Raw genomic sequence first — 17,472 nt, 5'->3', positions numbered from 1 at the left:
ATTTACACTTCCATGTATTTCATGTAGTGAAAACCAAGCCAGACAAATGATAGAAATAATTTAACGGTACATCAGGACATGATGGAAAACTCAAAGCCAGAAATAGAAACTCACTGTGATAATAATCGCCCTTTTATTCATATCAAAAGATTGAAAGGTACAATAAAATATTTTCATCTGATATTTGATAGGGAAGACCAAAGAAAGAAATCACCCCAAGCTTCCCTCCTGCTCCACCCAGGAATGATAATATTAATAATACAATACTTACAATACAAAAATACTGTACACAGAGCTGGTTTTAAAATCTGAGAGTTCCTTCTGACCATGAAGAGAAAACCCTCGCCTCCCTTACCTGTCAATCAACTCTTCGTCTGTATACATGTTTAATCTATAAATATGAAAAATAAGCATCTCAATGTCCTGCACCTGTCGATCATCGGAATTATTCAAAAAAATAAATACCAGAAGAAAACAACCTAAATATACAGAATGATCAGTTTCTCATCCCTGACGGCTTCGATCAGTATTTAACTGTATCCTCCTCTGACTCCTCAGATTCCCTTTACGCTGCCCCACGCTGTTCATACCTACACAGATATAAAGCAAAACTACTGTTTATTCCAACAGTTTTTATTTCTGCTAAAATCAAGTTGAACTTTTGTTTAATTAAAGAATCTGAATTCTCCAAACACTAGAAGTCAGAATATAATTGAACTAAATATTCATTTGGATGGATGAAGTTAAGTTTTCACTTTTATTTTATTATTTTTTTAAAATAAATAAAATTGAGAAAAAAAAGAATCAGCAGATTCACTATGCTCAATTTATTTTGAATAATTTGTTATGTAAATTTATTTGCTATAAGCCAATGACTTAACTCTGAACTCTCTTTGAAGGCTAATCTAAGTGATTTAAGGCAGAAAAAATTGAAATTAATTCTGTAAAAGGTGTCTATTAGGGCAGCAGGTTAACTTTTGACTACATTTTGATATTTAAGGACCAACGGGCTAAAATCAAACTCCTCGATCTCTGTGCGTCAAACTACCTGAGTATTATCTACCGAGCAGAGAAAACCGAAATAACGTAAAAGGGGAGATCTGAGACGCAGATGTGCTTTTTGCTGTTTTTAGAAACTGGGGGGAAAAATAAGTAATCAAAGGAAGTTCAAGTGTCGTCGGAGAATTAAAATTCAAAACTTAAAATTACGTTAAAAGAGAAAAGAACACCTGCTGTTCTGTTGAAGGACCAAAGTGAATTAAACTCGATAGTGAGCGTTGGTTTAGTCCGTCTCCATTGTGACGTAGGCGGCAGCACCTGTGTCCTCATCTTTGCTGGAAGTGATGTCATTGGCGGACTGGGTGGAAGAGGCGGGGCTTGTGTTGGGCGCGGGCAGAGTGGGTTTTCTGAGTTTGTCTTGTCGGTGGTAGAACAAGACGTAGGCAGCGTTGGTCTGAAGGAGACAAGACAACACAAACTCTTAATCTTCAGAAAACTGTGAAATTATACTTCAGTGTATTTTCATTTTTCAAGGTTCCAGAAGGCCAGATGGATTTAAGACATGAATCATTTAAACAGCAATCATGAAAAAAAGATGTGTAAGATACTGACCATAATCTGATCCTCTCTGGCGTAGGTCACTTTGCTGTCATCAAAGTAATACCACTGACCATTATCCTTGTTCCTGGCGTAGCTGGTGTCTGCAGGAACAAATTCATGATGGTCAGAAAGAGTCTTGTGATGAATAAAAGGCTGAGGCAGCCTTGGTGTTACATTAAGGGGCCTCACAGTGTCCGTCTCGGAGTCCTCCGTAGTGATTGGACACAGCGATGAGGTCGTAGCGGCTCGGAGGCTCCTCATTGGACACATTCTTCCTCAGGAGGCAGTCAGAGAAGTCCAGGTCTCTGCAACAGTACAAGAAAACTGGTTCGGTGTCTGGACCTCCTCTAGTGTGTGTGTGTGAGTGGACACATGTGTGAGTGTCTGACTGTACTTGAGGGGGAAGTCCACAATGCTGTCAAGCTTCTCTCTGCTGAACTTGGTGTAGGAGAACCTCTTGAGGTGAATGATGAGAACCTCGGGCAGAGACCAGAGGTCCAGCTTCTTCGTGGCCAGCTGGTGCTTCTTACACACTGGACAGTACCTGAAAACACATCATCAATCATCCAGTTGTCGTTCAGCTTTGTCGTTTGGATATACTGAGAAATGACAACTTCCACAGACATACAAATGATTATTCCTTGCAATTGATTAATTGAGTCGTCTAATGATACTACTCAAAGAGGCTAGAATCATTCAGTGTAGAACTAATTAGGAAAGATGTTATTTACAGTATTGCATCATTAATTAGCATACATTTCTGTCAGTCTAATGCAGGCATGTCAAACATACGGCCCGCGGGCCGGACCCGGCCCGTTGGGTCATTTAATCCGGCCCGGCATAAATTTCTGAGTATGTCAAAAAAAGAAGCGAGTCTCTAGCTAATTTCTATTAAAAGTTGTGATTTTTTTTTTAAATAAATACAAACCAAATGCTCCCTCCGGCCGCTAGAGGGCAGTAAATGTGTAAAAGCGCTCACGTCAAGCATGCGGCACTGACACGAGTTAGTCACAGGAAATAAACATTCGCAACGTGATGTGTCCAAGTAAAAATAAACCGGCAATCTTGCTTCACCATTCACCACTACTAAACAAGTTATCGGTCAACACACCCTTCCCAAAATGGCACTGTCAAAAAAAAGAAGAGTGGACACGGAGTGCAGAGTTTTCCAGGAGAAATGGACCGAGAAGTATTTATTCACAGAAGTGAATGCAAAACCAGTGTGCTTGGTATGTAATCAGCAAGTTGCAGTGTTCAAAGAGTTTAATATTCGGCGCCACTCATCATAAAGACAAGTATGTCATATTAAAGACAATTAAAATTGTGCAGTATATTCTCAACTTCAATAGGCCCAGCCTAGTAGTTTGATCTGATGTAGTCTAATCCTATCGCCCATGCACTGCTATAACTTTTTTATTTTATTTATTTTATTTCATTTTGTATTTCTTTTTTCATTTATTTCAAAGCAGTATGACAATTAAGGCGAAAATATTTTTTTCATAGCTCCCACTTGAGTTTGTTTAGTGTGGTGAGTTGGTTCAGGTGTAAAACTGCATTCACTCAACTGTTAAAATAAACCAGTTCTTAACACATTCACGGCCAAACATGAAAAATATTTTTTTTCCCATTGTTTTTGAATAAATGTGTTGTGCTTAGAAAAGATCCCTTGTCATCCGTGATTATAATATGTAGGGTAGGCTACAAATGTAGGCTGAATGATAAAGCATAGTACTGAAAAACAAAGCTAAATATTTGGAGTTGACATTCTTTTGCTGATCCGGCCCACCTGAGAACAGAAAGTCTGGATCCGGCCCCAGAGCCAAACTGAGTTTGACATGCCTGGTCTAATGTATCCTGTACGCCCACTTAGAGCATAATGTTGATGGGAATCTACATGGTGTACTGTATATGTGCAGGAACAAACTTATGGATGCATTAAAAAGCAACCTTCAGTAGTCACCTGTCTCCTGGTGTCAAACACAGCACCTCTAAAATATAACTCTCTTAATGAATCACATCTTCTACAGCACAGGTGTCAAATACACGGCCCGCGGGCCAAAAGTTGCCCACCGGATGGTCTACTTTGGCCCGGAGCATGAATTTGCAAGGTGCGAAAATGACAAGAAAATAACTGCTATCCCTAATTTGTCCAATGTTTTAGTCAGAGAAGTGCACAGAACACAAGACTGAGACAGCAATGAGCCCAAATTACACTTAATGTTTCTTAAAGTTGTCAAGGATTTTTTAAGGATAGCTTATTAAATGTAAACTTTCTCCCAATTTCCTTGTTCTTCTTTGTCCTAAAACAAATGGAAAAGATCTGAAGTGTGTGTCGTTACTTATACTTTATTATTCTGTTATCTTTCTGGTCCGGCCCAGTTGAGCTGAATGTGGCCCCCAACTAAAATGACACCCCTGTTCTACACGATCCAAAATCTGGTTTCCTGTAGTCTTTAGGCTGATCTGTGTGTGTGTATGTGTGTGTGCGTGTGTTACCATGGGTTCTCCTCCTCCAGTGTTTCCACAGTGGTGAACAGCTCGATACACTCCTGCAGCTGGACCGTCGTCTGCTGCTGAGGAACCTCCATACTGGGATGTTTCATGTACTTCTACACAAGGCGAAGCACAAAGTCAAGTGCCCATTTTAGTATTCTTTCAAATAGAGCATTTTAACGCAATATCAAAATCGTTCCTCAAACACTTGTCTTTAAATATCTCCGCCATTGTGTCTTTCAGACTTACTATTGTGCAACCTGTCCTGTCTCCTTTCTCTATTTTAGCCGAGCCTCTGTGAAAAGATGCTACGCAGTAAATAAGAAATACCGACCAAAACAACGTTCAGACGCCCAGAAACCTTTGCAACCTTTAGCTTTGTTCATTTGTTCTTGTCCCTACACTGTGTCACTGTTCTGTAGAAAGCTGTTTTTCAAAAGAGGTCCTCATCAAAAATGTTTTATGGTAATAAAGATCAGTCAATATGCAGTGACTTAAAGCCACTCTATGGTGTAATCTATCTCTACGAGTGTTCTGACTGAGTAAATGTTCATACGGACCTCTGCCTCGTTCTCATTGTAGAATCTCTTCTTCATGTCAGGATCCCAGTCTATGGCCACGTAAGGCTGAGCTGGAGGAAGAAAAGAAAAGGAAATAAGAACAACATGCAAAACTAGACTTAGCAAAATATGACCCTATACTAAGACCTGTGGCATATGGTGCTGTGGTACTTAGCGTCATGTCCAAATAAATTTACTTTCTATCTTTAATGTCTGGTCTAATAAGCAGAACCAAAAATCCAAAAACTTGAGTCTTAAAGACATCACACACAGATAGATAGAAAGGTTAGGCATTCTGCATGTGTTCAGACTTACAGCTGAAGGACACAGCGCTCCCTCCCTCTCCCATCCCTCTCTCGGTCGTCCCGTTGGAGTTGACTGCCTGGATGGTGAAGAGATTCTTCCTCCTCTTTCGACACGCCCTCCTCTTAGCTGGATGCTCATTGGCTGGTGGGCTGGGAGAACACGCTTCCTCCTGCTTGTCCTCTTCGTTCTGTTCTTCTGTGGTCTCGCAGGGCTGCTGCGCCGTCTCTGCTGGTGTGTCTGAGCAGGCCACAGTGTCGCCGGTGCTCTCTGTGTCTCCACAGGGCTTCATGTCGTCCGTGCTGTTGGTGGGGGTGTTGTCCGCGCTGCAGACGGGCTCAGTCTGGGTCATGGAGCCGTTACTGGTCTCTGAGTCACCGTGGTCCAGCGAGGGCTGGGTGTGGTTTATGTGGGGCTGGGGTTCCGATGCAGCGGTGCCGTCTGATTGGTTGTTTGAAGACGCATCACTGCAGCTGGGCTCTGACTGGGAGGGTCCGGGATTCGCATCCTGCTCCTCATCTGAGAAAACACAGAAACGATCAGAGCTGCAGATTTCAACAGACAAAATGTCTACAGCTAAGACATTTTAGTCCAGATTTTTTTTTCTCAATTGGGAAATTCTTTGTCCTAAAAAAAGCAGGAAAATAATCAACATGTCGGTATTTTTTAATGAACTGTTTAAAACCCAAAGATATTTACAATCACGTGCCCGTTTGCGTGTATAGAAAACTCAGACAAGCATTCGTGATTAAAGGAAAAAGGTTCTTTGAATAATCATGTTTAATAAAATCGACTGAAGGACAATAATTTATGTCATGTCTTATGACTTGACAGAACAAATCTAAAGTCATTTGCTGCTTACTGATAAGACACAAAGTCTAAAGCCAATCTTATATCTGCAGGTCAAAATAATACCGTCACTGATGCCGTTGGTCTGAGTCTTGTACAGCTCCTCTTCTTCATCCTCCTCCTCCTCTTCCTCCTCCTCCAACTCCTCAGAGGGATCCGGGGGCCGAACGTAGCGCCTGCACAGAAACACGTCGGTGACCAACGCCAGACAAAATGAAGAGCCACATACGTGTACTGTATCTGTGTTTCTTACGCCAGTCGCTGCAAGAACAAGTTGTAGAGCGCCTCCTGGCTGCAGCTGCTGCGCGGCACGTTGAGCAGCAGCGGGTGTCCGAACAGCGACGTCCCGTACGAGCTGCTGCCCGAGCCGTAGTCTCTGTAGTGAGAGCGCTCCCTCAGGTAGAGAGCCAGCAGCACCTGCTCCTCCTGCTGCTCCTCCAGCACACTCAGCTCGTACCTGGACACAATATTAGCGGCTCCGTTACTTAAAAATAGACGTATATAGTGTAACACATCAAATCGTTTCATTTAGCTTCCATGTAAACACAGTGTCTTTCATGTCCAATTTAAATCATCAACATCACCACAAAGTAAAAAAAAAAAACATTCACAGGTAAAACAGGTTAAGGAGAAACTGATAAGAAGACATTTTCTCTTACACAAAGATGTCGTCTCGGTCTAGTATGCAGCTCAGAGACTCATCAGCATTGTAGATCTTATAGAAACGATGATTGAACACATCAGCAACCACCATCTGAAACACACACAAAGAAACACTTCAGCCTGGTGATTGCACCATTAGTTATCATCTCTATGGGTCATGCTCTCCCTGCAGGACACACTGAAACCGCTTCAGAGCAACACAAATATTATCATGCACACTGACCTGAGTGGGCGGTATGTTGGTCATCTCTGACAGAGTAGAGCAGAGGTCCGACACTTTGCCAGCTTTAGGAACCACAACACGGTGCTGCACACGAGAAAACATTTAATCATATATTCACACCGATGTCTAACAGTCTTTATTTTCCTGACACTTCCTTGTTGGAAGTGATGAGTGACAGCATCATAAATAAAGAGCAGAGAGGTGATGTTTTTCACCTGGGCAGGTTTGGCATAAGGGTCCAGAGACACGAAGAAGACCTCCATGATGCGATCCGTGCTGACAGGAAGCGGGACGCTCAGGTAGCAGAAGGGGTCGAAGGTCACGGAGACTTTGTGGCACTCGGGACAGACGAGTGTCGACTTGAAGAGGCCGTGAAACGTGTCGACAATGACGGAGTCGTTTCGCCGCCGGTGGTTACGCCATGCCTCCTCCGCCACTTCCTGTCGGACAAGAAAGAGTGAAAAAATATATTTTATTTAACAGCAAACAGAGCATCTGCAATTTAGAAACATATTTAAAAGTCAAACCACATCAGAGTGTAAAATGTAGGAGTTGGACTGAACACTCTGCCTAAGGCTGAACTCAGCTCACCTGGTCTGGTCGCCCATCGGCGTCTCGTAGTTCGATGTACTCTTTGGTCTTGACTCTGTTCAGGTCCTCGTGCAGCCCGTCCAGTAGGAAGGACAGCAGCTCCTGACTGTCGTGCTGCTGGTAACCCAGGAACTGAGACGCAAAGTGTCCCACCTTCGTCTGCACACAAACACAGAAGCTTCAGTCACTAGTGACAGACTGCAGTCCCCATTAGAAACTGTCCCCACTGCAGACTGTGGAGATTCCCAGTTATCAAATATACAGTGTCTTTTATTTTTGTAGCGCATCAGATTACTTCCTTCCTGTATCCTGTATCGTATTCCATAGCCGCTGATCCCTACAGGGATCAATAAATGTACACGTCACCTTATCTTTTCAGACTCTCTGGATCAACATATCCTGACAGTGTCAGTGTCTCCTCCCGCGGTCAAACACGGCACCTTTACCAGACTGTCTTACACTTTAGGATCCTCATCTTATTTGCTTATTTGTTATTTTATAAATACAGTATGAGTGTACTTATTAGTGTCCTTGAGTTCAGCTGTGAGGAGGTGGTGTTGTATCTCCTCTGTGGTTAAGAGCTGAGTTTCGTTCTTCTGTTCCTGTTCTTAGTTTCATTTGACAGAGTCGGACATTCAAAACCTTCCTTCGAAATGACTGATGACACATTATTACTGATAAATAAATGTGTAAGAAACGTTTTGAGGCAGAGCTCATTTACTACTACTTCTGAGGAGGACAGAAAACAATCAAATCCTCAATGGATTAATATGCTGATTCATTTCTAGATTCATTATTTGGTTTGTAAAAATTCAGACAACGCTGAGAAATGTTACACAGAGCACAGTGACGCTGTCACAAAGTGTGTTTGCTTAACCTAGCAGTCAAAATTTGAGTGCAAAAAAACAAGACAGATCAGTCGACCAGCCTCAAGTATTTGTGTGCAATGCAAGTATTAGTAGTACTGGCTTGCAAATGTCTGGCCGCTCCTGCAACCACTGTTTTGTGAGAGACAACACTGTAAATGAGAAGCGGTCAGCTCTCCTCTCGGATAATGTCAACAAGGTAGTTTGTCTTAGTAGCTAATGAAAGAGGAGGAACAGGGCCACGTTAATGTGGAGAAATGTTTGGGTAAAAAAGAGACGAAAAGTTAAGATGTTTCAAGTCGTTTTGTTGCAACTGTTGAAGGTGTTTAATTAAAATGTTACGTGCTCAAGCAAAATAAAACATGATTAATAAAGATTAAAAAGGGATGATATTTAATTGTAATGAATCAAAATTAATCCACAGCAACCCTGTGATTAATCTGATTAATTACATGGCACTAATAAAAATATGTCCAAATATTTAAAAAAAAACAGCAATATATCAAAATTCTACATGTAAGAAGCTAAAATCAAGATATTTGGAGCGTACACGTGATTTGAAACTCGTAGATTAATTTCCTGTCAACTGACTAATCTGATATACCTTGCTGTACCATCAATTCTTTAATGACTTTATATGTTTGTAAAATTTATAAAAGTGACTCAGACACTTTTATGATGAGCTCAGGCTGCAAGGGAACCTGACCCGTGACTGTAATGGGTACCTTGAAGACTCGAGGCACCACAGAGTAATGCCTCCCGGACCAGATCTGTTTGATGACGTCGGCGTAGGCCTCTGCGATCTCTCCCTTCATGCCAAGAGGGTTGGTGAAGTTCAGCTCCTCCAGGTAGGAGTTCTGCAGGAAGTACTCCGTCAGAGGAGGAGCGTTACTCAGACACTGCAGAGAGGACAGGAGCAGACAAAGCGGAGTGAAATAAACTGAACTAGTCTGAACTTTCATGCAGAATTTAAACTCTGCGTCACATTTTAGAAGCCAGAAGGTTTTCAGATGAGCCCTGTAGCTTTATGGTTTAGTGTCCTCTATTTGCTGCCTGCTGTATCGGGATTTTGAGCTTTTTTTTTTTTTTAACTTAAAAATGTTTTGTTTTTGAACTGAAAAAACTGACAGTTGATATCAATGTTTTTTATATGCAGCAACTTTGTGTCATTGTTTCTTTGTCCCAGTGTTTATTGAGATATCTTGAAAACTCATTGAATACACACGATGCCTTAGTGATATACGTAGCACCTGACAGACACTAAAGAGTATGAAATTAATGTTAATGGCTCACTGAAGCAGAGTTTCAGTCTGAGTAGCCACACTGACACCAAACAGGAGCTAATTCTGCACAGAGCATATCTCACGATGGCCTGTGACACCCAAAGCTTTAAAAATCCCATTAGATCCCAAACTTTAAACAGGCAATGATGTCGGCAGAATAAACACTCTGCTCTTCTTAAACAGGGTTTAATGATTCTGAATAATTTATAAAGAACCTGATCTCCAGCGTCTAACTGAGAAGTAGAACACTGTGTACACACACACGCTGAAGCCAACTAATGTGACCACTTGACAAAAGAAAAGCACGTTCCACAGTCCAGAAAGGCATTAGGACAATCAGTCTCTGATTATGACGTGAAAGTAATTGTCCACCTGTCACTTAAGTGTTCACAATCTTAAAAATGAGTAATGAAGCTGAAGTTTGAGTTAAGTACTTTGGGAAGTTTGTGTTAGACTGACTTTATCTCACACACAGATCCTCCCACAATGAGTTAAACTTAAGATATTGGTCACATGTGGCACTTTAACGTAGCATCTCTGCTTTACTTCATTGATGGAAAACTGTCCAAAGACTTATGATCTGGACTGAACTTCCAGGTTGATGTTTCTCTTGTTTGTATGATGGAATCAGTAGCAAATTTAAAAAGAAATAGTCCTGACTTTATTTATTTAGTGGACAGGGTCATTTTTTTGTTCAGCACTAACACTGTGGGACCGTTCTTGCTGGCCATGATATTTTTTGAAGGTTAAAACCTGTCAGGACCAGGTTGAAGGGCCAAGGTTAAGATTAGGATATGGTTATGGCACTATGTTGAGTTAGGAAAATAACAGCAGGTTTGCGTGTTGTCTTTGAGTTGGGACCTGTAAAGCAGAGTTCATGAAGCAGGTGTTGCCCAGGTTGGTGAGGCCGCAGACTCCTGGCTGTCCTCTGTACGAGTCCTGCTCTTCCACAGAGTTCCTCCTGGAAACCAGAAAGGAGAAGATTTACATCAGACTGCAGATATTTAGATTTAGTTAGAAGGGAAAACTGCTGAGGATAACCAGTTTATCAATGTTCATACTGGTAATCAAGGCCATTTAAAACTATTCTGAACAACAGAAACAATTTGAATCAACTGTCAATATTCTCTCTATCTTCTCTTCTCTGTTTCTACCCGGCTGGCCTTCAGCAGATGGTTCCCTCCATATGAGCTGGGTTCTGCTCAAGGTTTCTTCCTGTTAAAGGGAGTTTTTCCTTGCCACCGTCGCCCTCAGGCTGCTCTGGAGGTTGCAGGCTGGTTTTTGTAAAGCGTGTTGAGACGATTTGTATTGTTATTGGCGCTATATAAATAAAACTGAATTGAATTGAATTGAATATATGTTAATAGGAATTTCTTCACGAATATTATCCTTTTTAACAATTATTGTAAGAAAGGCAGAAATAAATATTACAATATGAAAGCAGGTGTGACTGACAATGAAGTCTGTCCACATATGTAATACATTCTGCTCTAGCATAAAACGAAATAAGTCCTCACATCAGCAGGAAGCAGGAGTCAGTATTTGTTATTCAAAAGTGGTTAAGTGGAGGAGCTAGCTGGGAAGCTAAGAAGCTAGCAAGAGTTACAGCCAATCAAAATGCTCTCTCTGACCAGCTCGTTCAGCCACAGATTCAACCTGCTGAATTTGCTGAGAAGTCGTTCCCAGGTGTCTGTGTTAGCGAAGCCCAAATGGCAGCTTGGTGTGTCATGGCCTTTACAATAGAATATAATAAAAAAGGTGTGGGATCAACTAGATGTTACATAATGTGTGAAACACTTTCCAGTTAAACAGACTAACACAACCAGAAGTACTGAAAGCATGGCCAACAATTATTAAAATGGGAAGTGGTCAAATTAGAGAAAACCAGGAGAGGAGACTATTTCAGAGAAAATGAAACTAAAAGCAGGCCAAGACAATGAAACTTGTAGAACAGGGAGAGTCATCACGCTGAAGGAGTGTTTAGGAATAAGCCTCATAGAAAGTGTGGAATGAAAAAAAAAAGAGATAATACGGAAAAAAAACAAAGAAAGAAAGAAACTGGAAACTGAGTAAGCATGAATCAAACGGAGGTTATGGACCCAGTGTGTGTTCTTACATGATATGAGGTCTGGAGCTCGGCCAGGTGCCATCGGCATTCCTCATCTCCATAATCACCGTCTGAAACACACACGCAGACACACACACGGGCGTGTTCCGGCTTATCTCTGAGGCAGACCGTTTGCTATTTCAAAGGAGAGCTGGTGCAATGAGGAAGTAGGAGACGTTTACTCTGTTACAGGAACGTGCAGGTGTAAAAGGATCTACCTGATCTGTTGCTGGATTATTCTACTCATGCTTTGTCATGTTAAACGTGTCAGTGAGTGTGAGATGCGTCCTCACCATCCCTGAGCTCAAACAGGCGTCCAACACGCTCACTTGGACATTCCTGAGACGCTCACAGCTGCTGTCTGAACTCTTCATCCACAGACGGCACTCTGAGCCCGGGGCCACAGAGAATTCCTGACACATGGCCCTTTGGATCGAATCTACACACACAGACACACACAGACAGGATAAAGTCTGTGCCAGTGAAGCAGCCCGTGTGGCAAGTCGGACAAGAATGCTCACAATAAAATGACGACATGTTTACACACAAACTCACGTATGCTGTCGGTGCGGCTGAACTGAGCCGTGATGACTTTTTCCATGTTGCTATGAAGACAGAGGAAGATCTCAACGGGGTAAACCTCCACCTTCAGAGTGCTGGGCAGGTCCACCACCTGGCACACACACACATCATATGTCCATCACTTCAAAGACCTTCACATTGACCTCCATTTATTTCCTACAGACTAAACCTTGAACCAAGACTTCACAGTAAAATTCAATGATTTACCTCTCTCTCATAAAGAGAGGAAAATACCCAGGTTGTGAATGTGTCCTCACACACAACTACTACTACTGTTGAAGTGAAGGCCATGGCAAGTCTCCAAAAGGCGTTGAATAAAGGCTTGAAATTCAAGAAATTCTACAGGTCCAGTTGCCTTGTTCAACGCCTTTTGGATTAGCATGACCTGGATGAATGAGAACCTTCACAAGGAACATGAAAAGTCTCATTCTTGAAATGTGTCAGTTGTGTGCTCGGTGTGTTAGCTGTGGGTTTGGTGTGAGGTGTATCTACAGTATTTAAATTGTGTGTTTGGGGCGTGTCCAGTGTGTGTAAAGTCAACAGTTGTGTGCCGGGTGTGCGTTGTGACGTGTGTGTCTAATGTGAGTATGCGCGTCACCTTGCGCTCCAGCGGTGGTTGCTGGTCCACCATGCCGTACCAGACCAGCAGCTTGTGCCAGGCCTCAGCCGGAACCAACACAAAGTCCTCATTCTCCACCAGCCGCTCTTTCAGGTGGTATGAGTCCAGGTCTGAAACCAGGAGAAACACTTCACCGATTACTGATGCCTGCGTGTCGTCTTACAGCAGCAACCACAGGAAGTTCATATTGAGGTTTTGTTCATTATTAGTTTGAAAGAGTGAACTGACCTTCGAACAGCTCGCTGTTGTCGATCTGACCAGGGAAAGACGACGAGTTCTGGTCCCCGGTCTCCACAAACTCCTTCCACTGTTCAAACCAACGACGATCCACCACATACCTGCAGAACACACACACATTAATACAAAACTCACAGATTCCCACTGCTTACCAACAGACCAACAATAACTCTGAGTATTCATTTATTTCTGCTTCTGTTTGTTTGCATCTCATCAAGTTGATGCTGTCATTTATAGCCAGAGATGACTTATCCTTCTGAGTGTTTTCAGTTCGAGCAGCAAATAATGCTTATTTTCAGTATTGATTCATCTGCTATTTTGTTTCCCAATTAATAAATTATTTTTTCTATAAAACAGAAATAAAAATGGCAAAGCTGAAGGTGAGGGTCTTAACAGTTGAGTTTTTCAAATAAACTCCCCTCAATAAATCTAGATTGTAATGATATCTAAAAAAAAATATATATGCTGGATTCCATGAATATTTAAAAAAAAAAAAAATTGTCTGAAAAATAAGTGAAATGATTTGTTCAAATAGTCCCTATATCACACTGTTTATCTCTTGATTGACTCATTGATTTATCAACTAGTTTTTGCAGCTGTGAATGATGTATTTATTTTCACATTAAACTAAAACCAGAATATAAAATATGAATCACCTTCAACTTCCCTCAAAGAACCAAGTTCAGATAGTGTTATAAGTGTAGTCTGGATTTAAATCATCAAATATCTCATTATCAATGATTTTCTTCCTCAAATGTGTATAAATGTTATTTTGCCAGGAAATCCAACATGTTTTTAACATGTTCTCAAAAAGCGGATTTTCTGCTTTCCTCTGTTGTATATCATGGCTGAGTATTTATTTATTTTTTTTCATTTTTGACTGCTTGAAAAACCTGACTGAGAAAATACTTTAGCTGTTTGATTGATAACACGTTTCATTGACGGCGCCGCGTATGTTTGATAGCACCTGTTTGAATGAAGGTTTCTGTATTATGAATCAAAGCTAGATGTGAAACTGAAGCTGCTCAAACCACAACACAAAAACAGGAAACTATCTAGCCACATGTACTAATATATCTGAGACAACTTCCTGTACCACTATAAGACTCAGGTATTTGGGAGTACTGTATGGTTCCGTTCTGTTCACTCTGAATCTTATAGGATTCATCTATAGGTCATGAATACCTGGTATTTTCAATAATGTTGTCAAACGATTACGTTTTTTAAGAGATTAATCACAGGGTTGCTGTAGATTAATTTCAATTAATCACGATTGAATATCATTCATTTTTAATCTTTATTAATCACATTTTAACTTTTTAACTTTCTCCACATTAATGTGGCCCTGTTCCTCCTCTTTCAGCAGCTACTACGACAAACTAACTTGTTGATGTTGTCTGAGAGCTGACCACTTCTTATTTACAATGTTGCTGCAGCTGAGAACAGTCTCTCACATGGAACAGTGGTTGCAGGAGTGGCCAGATATTTGCAAGCCAGCATTGTCAGCTTGTCTTTGTCTTGATTTGTCTTTTTTTGTCTCAAGCTGGACGATGCGTTAGCTGAAGCGCTATCAGGACTCCCTGACTAACATAGGCTTAGCATTAACGTGGTATTTTGTGGGAAAGAAAACCCCTTCCTGCAGAGTGTGCCTAATAGTTTATGGTGCTCAACTGCTTCGTCTTGGCATTTTTTGTACTTAAATTTCCCATGGAGAGGTCCAATGTACGGTTTAGCGTCTTCCATCTTTATTGGTAGGTTGTCCTGCCTGTCACTACCGGATCAACTGCCCATTTGTAGATCTACTTGGACAAACTGCCCGAAATGCATCGCCAGAGACAGTTCAGTTCAGAGTCATTCTGCACTGCGCAAATGAGAAATTTAGAATATGCTAAGAATTTACTCTATTTCAACTGATAAATAAGTCAGTTAAAGATAAATACAGTAAAATATATGTAGCACTGAAGTAAATCTGTAGTACTTAAAATTACCTGCACGATTAGCTGACAGAAAACAAATCAGCCACTATTTAAATGAAACAAATTAGTATTGTTACCAAATGGAACCTAAATGTTATAAGCATTTTGCCATGGTTTTCTTTGTCATGGAAATACATGTGTTTTACACATATACACTTTTATACATATTCTGTTCAACTTGGCATGCTTGAAATTAGAACAGACAATTTCCACTATTTTGATACATTTAACAGGAAACACATGGGTGACGTCACAGAGAGTTCATCCATGGTTATATACGACCACTGTGAAGGACCATTTTTTTCCTCCTCTGACCATAACAAAACCAAAGACACACAAATTTGAGTTTCCCTTCTTTCATCAGACTTCTCTTAGTCTCCTTTAAAAATTTCCCAGGACTGTCCTCATTCTGTCAAGGCTGTTTGAGAGGAAAGTTCTTTGATTTCATTGCTTCTTCTACAACCTGGTAAAAAAATAAATAAATAACAGCTCTTTAAGCGAAAAAGCATCTCTCTGCCTGTCAGTCTGATTGTCTGGTTTGAAGTCACAGAACACTAGTCTATTAACACAAACACCAGACCAAAGAATAAACTAAAGTCCGCTCTGACCCTCCTACAATCACACTGTACATCTATAGAGATCATCAACCCACATGTTTCGGACTCCTGACCTGATTTGTTACTGATTAAAATGCTGGCAAGTGAACAGAAAATAAAACAATGTCAAGTATGGTACCAGGCAGTGGAAAGCTGCCGAGTCACAGTACTGATGAAACTGACTGATCATGTTTCCATAATCTTGCTGCTGCAGACAGCATCCAGACAGAAACACACACTTCAAAGAAGAACAGCTTCAAGAAGTATGCATCGTAAAGTCAAGACTCGTAGCCGTTTGTGTACAAACAGGCCATAACATTTACTGAAATAAAGGGCCATAACATCATCTCACAGGAGATGGATATGTAAATTCCTAAGTATTGATAAAACTGTTGTAACTAATCAACTAATTATTGCAGTTGGAAAGACGAAATCTCGTTACACTTGTGTTCTACAGTGACAATAAAGACTATTCTTCTTTTTGAACTGACTGTAAGGCAACAGTTCCATACTAAAAACATACAGTAATCTTAATTAAGGGTCATGACGCTGTACATTTTAGCCAGAAAGTAGTAATTCTTGTCAGTCGTTTCATTTTTACGAAAATAAAACTCCAGAGTATTGTCTTCCTCAAACTGAAACTGAAAATACGCTTTAGCTAAGCAGACAATTGGCCTGACAATGTCTCAAATGTGCAGCGACGATTATGTTGATGTCAGAGGACCACACATAGACTTAAACCAGCTCAAATAAAAATCAAACTGGAAGCTTTCGAGGCGACCCTGAACGTCTCATTACAGCTGGTTGACAGGCTAGCGTTAACGTTAGCAGCGAAGGCTAACGGTCAGGTCAACGTCTGCCTGGATAGCATCGGCTAACAGGGCAGCAGCGGCTATAGCGTCACAACGAGCCTTTAAACTGTCCCAACAAACTCACAGCGACATCGAAGCGGCTTGACCCCACTGTTAAAGCTGCTAATCGCCGTTAGGTAACGCCAGGCGTGTGATGCTAGCAGTTAGCCCTGTCACTGTGTCTGTGGAGCAGAGCGGCGGGCGGACACTCACCAACTGTCTCCAGCTCGGAGCTCACACTCCCGCAGCAGAGACTCGATCTCCCGCCGCTGGGTCTCCAGACCCGGAGGCTCTGCGGCGGAACAGCGGCTGTTGGCCGTCATGATGCCAATCAATCACTCATAAATGTCAGAACTGTTAAGAACGTTAAGTAGAGCCAGGAAGCGAAAGGCAGAAGTCAACCGCCGCATTGATCAACCGATAAACGGGGAAGCTGCAGACAGAGCTGTGTTTGCGGAAGTAGGAAGTGGTTCAGACCCAGGCGATGACGACTTCCTGGACGAAAACCCAATCACCGCCAGAGGGCGTCGCACAGCCCCCCATCCCCTTATAAACAAAATCAAATATGCTTTGGTTTTATTTCATTATATTTTACTTACTTTATTTAACTCATAATAAGGATAACGATATTTTAGTATATCATATGACAACAGACCACGTGACCTTAACAGCTCTTGAACATTTATTCAGGGTCTGATTTATTACCTGTATCATGCTGTTTTATGGATTACTGGAAGATGGAACTGGAACCCAGTTCGGATATACATATATACATATAAATAAATTAGAAATAAAAACAATATATAACAAGGAAATAACAAAGAAAACCATTTACAAAGACAGACTCTTAATGCTTTAGTTTACTTAAATATATGTGCAAAATATACATGCATATACAAGTCCTTTTCATTTTCACGACCACATTACAAACCTGATCTCATCAACAATGACTATATCAGTTTTTTTTAAGAAATACATTTTTTTATAACATCCATTTTTTTGTTTGTTTTTTTGTTTGTTTGTTTGTTTTTACCTTGAAGATAATTCCTGTTAATAGTGTTTTCATAATTGATT

The 17,472-nt window shown here is 41.1% G+C and overlaps 1 protein-coding gene across 1 annotated transcript; it reads right to left on the bottom strand.

Annotated features, from left to right (window-relative positions):
• Positions 1 to 114: 114 nt before the first annotated feature.
• usp11 (ubiquitin specific peptidase 11) lies at positions 115 to 16,848 on the bottom strand. Its single transcript, XM_047584314.1, has 21 exons — positions 16,612 to 16,848; positions 12,967 to 13,076; positions 12,718 to 12,848; positions 12,093 to 12,210; positions 11,831 to 11,976; positions 11,547 to 11,608; positions 10,292 to 10,391; positions 8,873 to 9,046; positions 7,282 to 7,440; positions 6,906 to 7,130; positions 6,691 to 6,774; positions 6,464 to 6,558; positions 6,058 to 6,261; positions 5,871 to 5,980; positions 4,968 to 5,474; positions 4,653 to 4,723; positions 4,096 to 4,208; positions 1,994 to 2,143; positions 1,789 to 1,904; positions 1,612 to 1,700; positions 115 to 1,453 (listed from the first exon to the last, which is right to left on the bottom strand). The coding sequence occupies exons 1-21, from the start codon at positions 16,719 to 16,721 to the stop codon at positions 1,283 to 1,285; spliced, it is 3,045 nt and encodes a 1,014-aa protein (XP_047440270.1). The 5' UTR covers positions 16,722 to 16,848; the 3' UTR covers positions 115 to 1,282.
• Positions 16,849 to 17,472: the final 624 nt, after the last annotated feature.

The sequence above is a fragment of the Mugil cephalus genome, chromosome 1 (assembly GCF_022458985.1).
Source record: "Mugil cephalus isolate CIBA_MC_2020 chromosome 1, CIBA_Mcephalus_1.1, whole genome shotgun sequence".
Lineage (NCBI taxonomy): Eukaryota > Metazoa > Chordata > Actinopteri > Mugiliformes > Mugilidae > Mugil > Mugil cephalus.
Note: the sequence above shows the minus strand (reverse complement) of the source record. Positions and strands in the feature narration are given on the sequence as shown.

Bases quoted from the DNA above. Each gene is read 5' to 3' on its own strand.
- usp11 (XM_047584314.1), bottom strand. From the start codon at position 16,721: ATGACGGCCAACAGCCGCTGTTCCGCCGCAGAGCCTCCGGGTCTGGAG. The intron at 2,144-4,095 runs GTAACACACGCA...ATGTGTTTTCAG, and splicing joins CTGGAGGAGGAGAACCCATG to GTACTGTCCAGTGTGTAAGA. The intron at 1,454-1,611 runs GTCAGTATCTTA...TGTCTCCTTCAG, and splicing joins CCAGAGAGGATCAGATTATG to ACCAACGCTGCCTACGTCTT.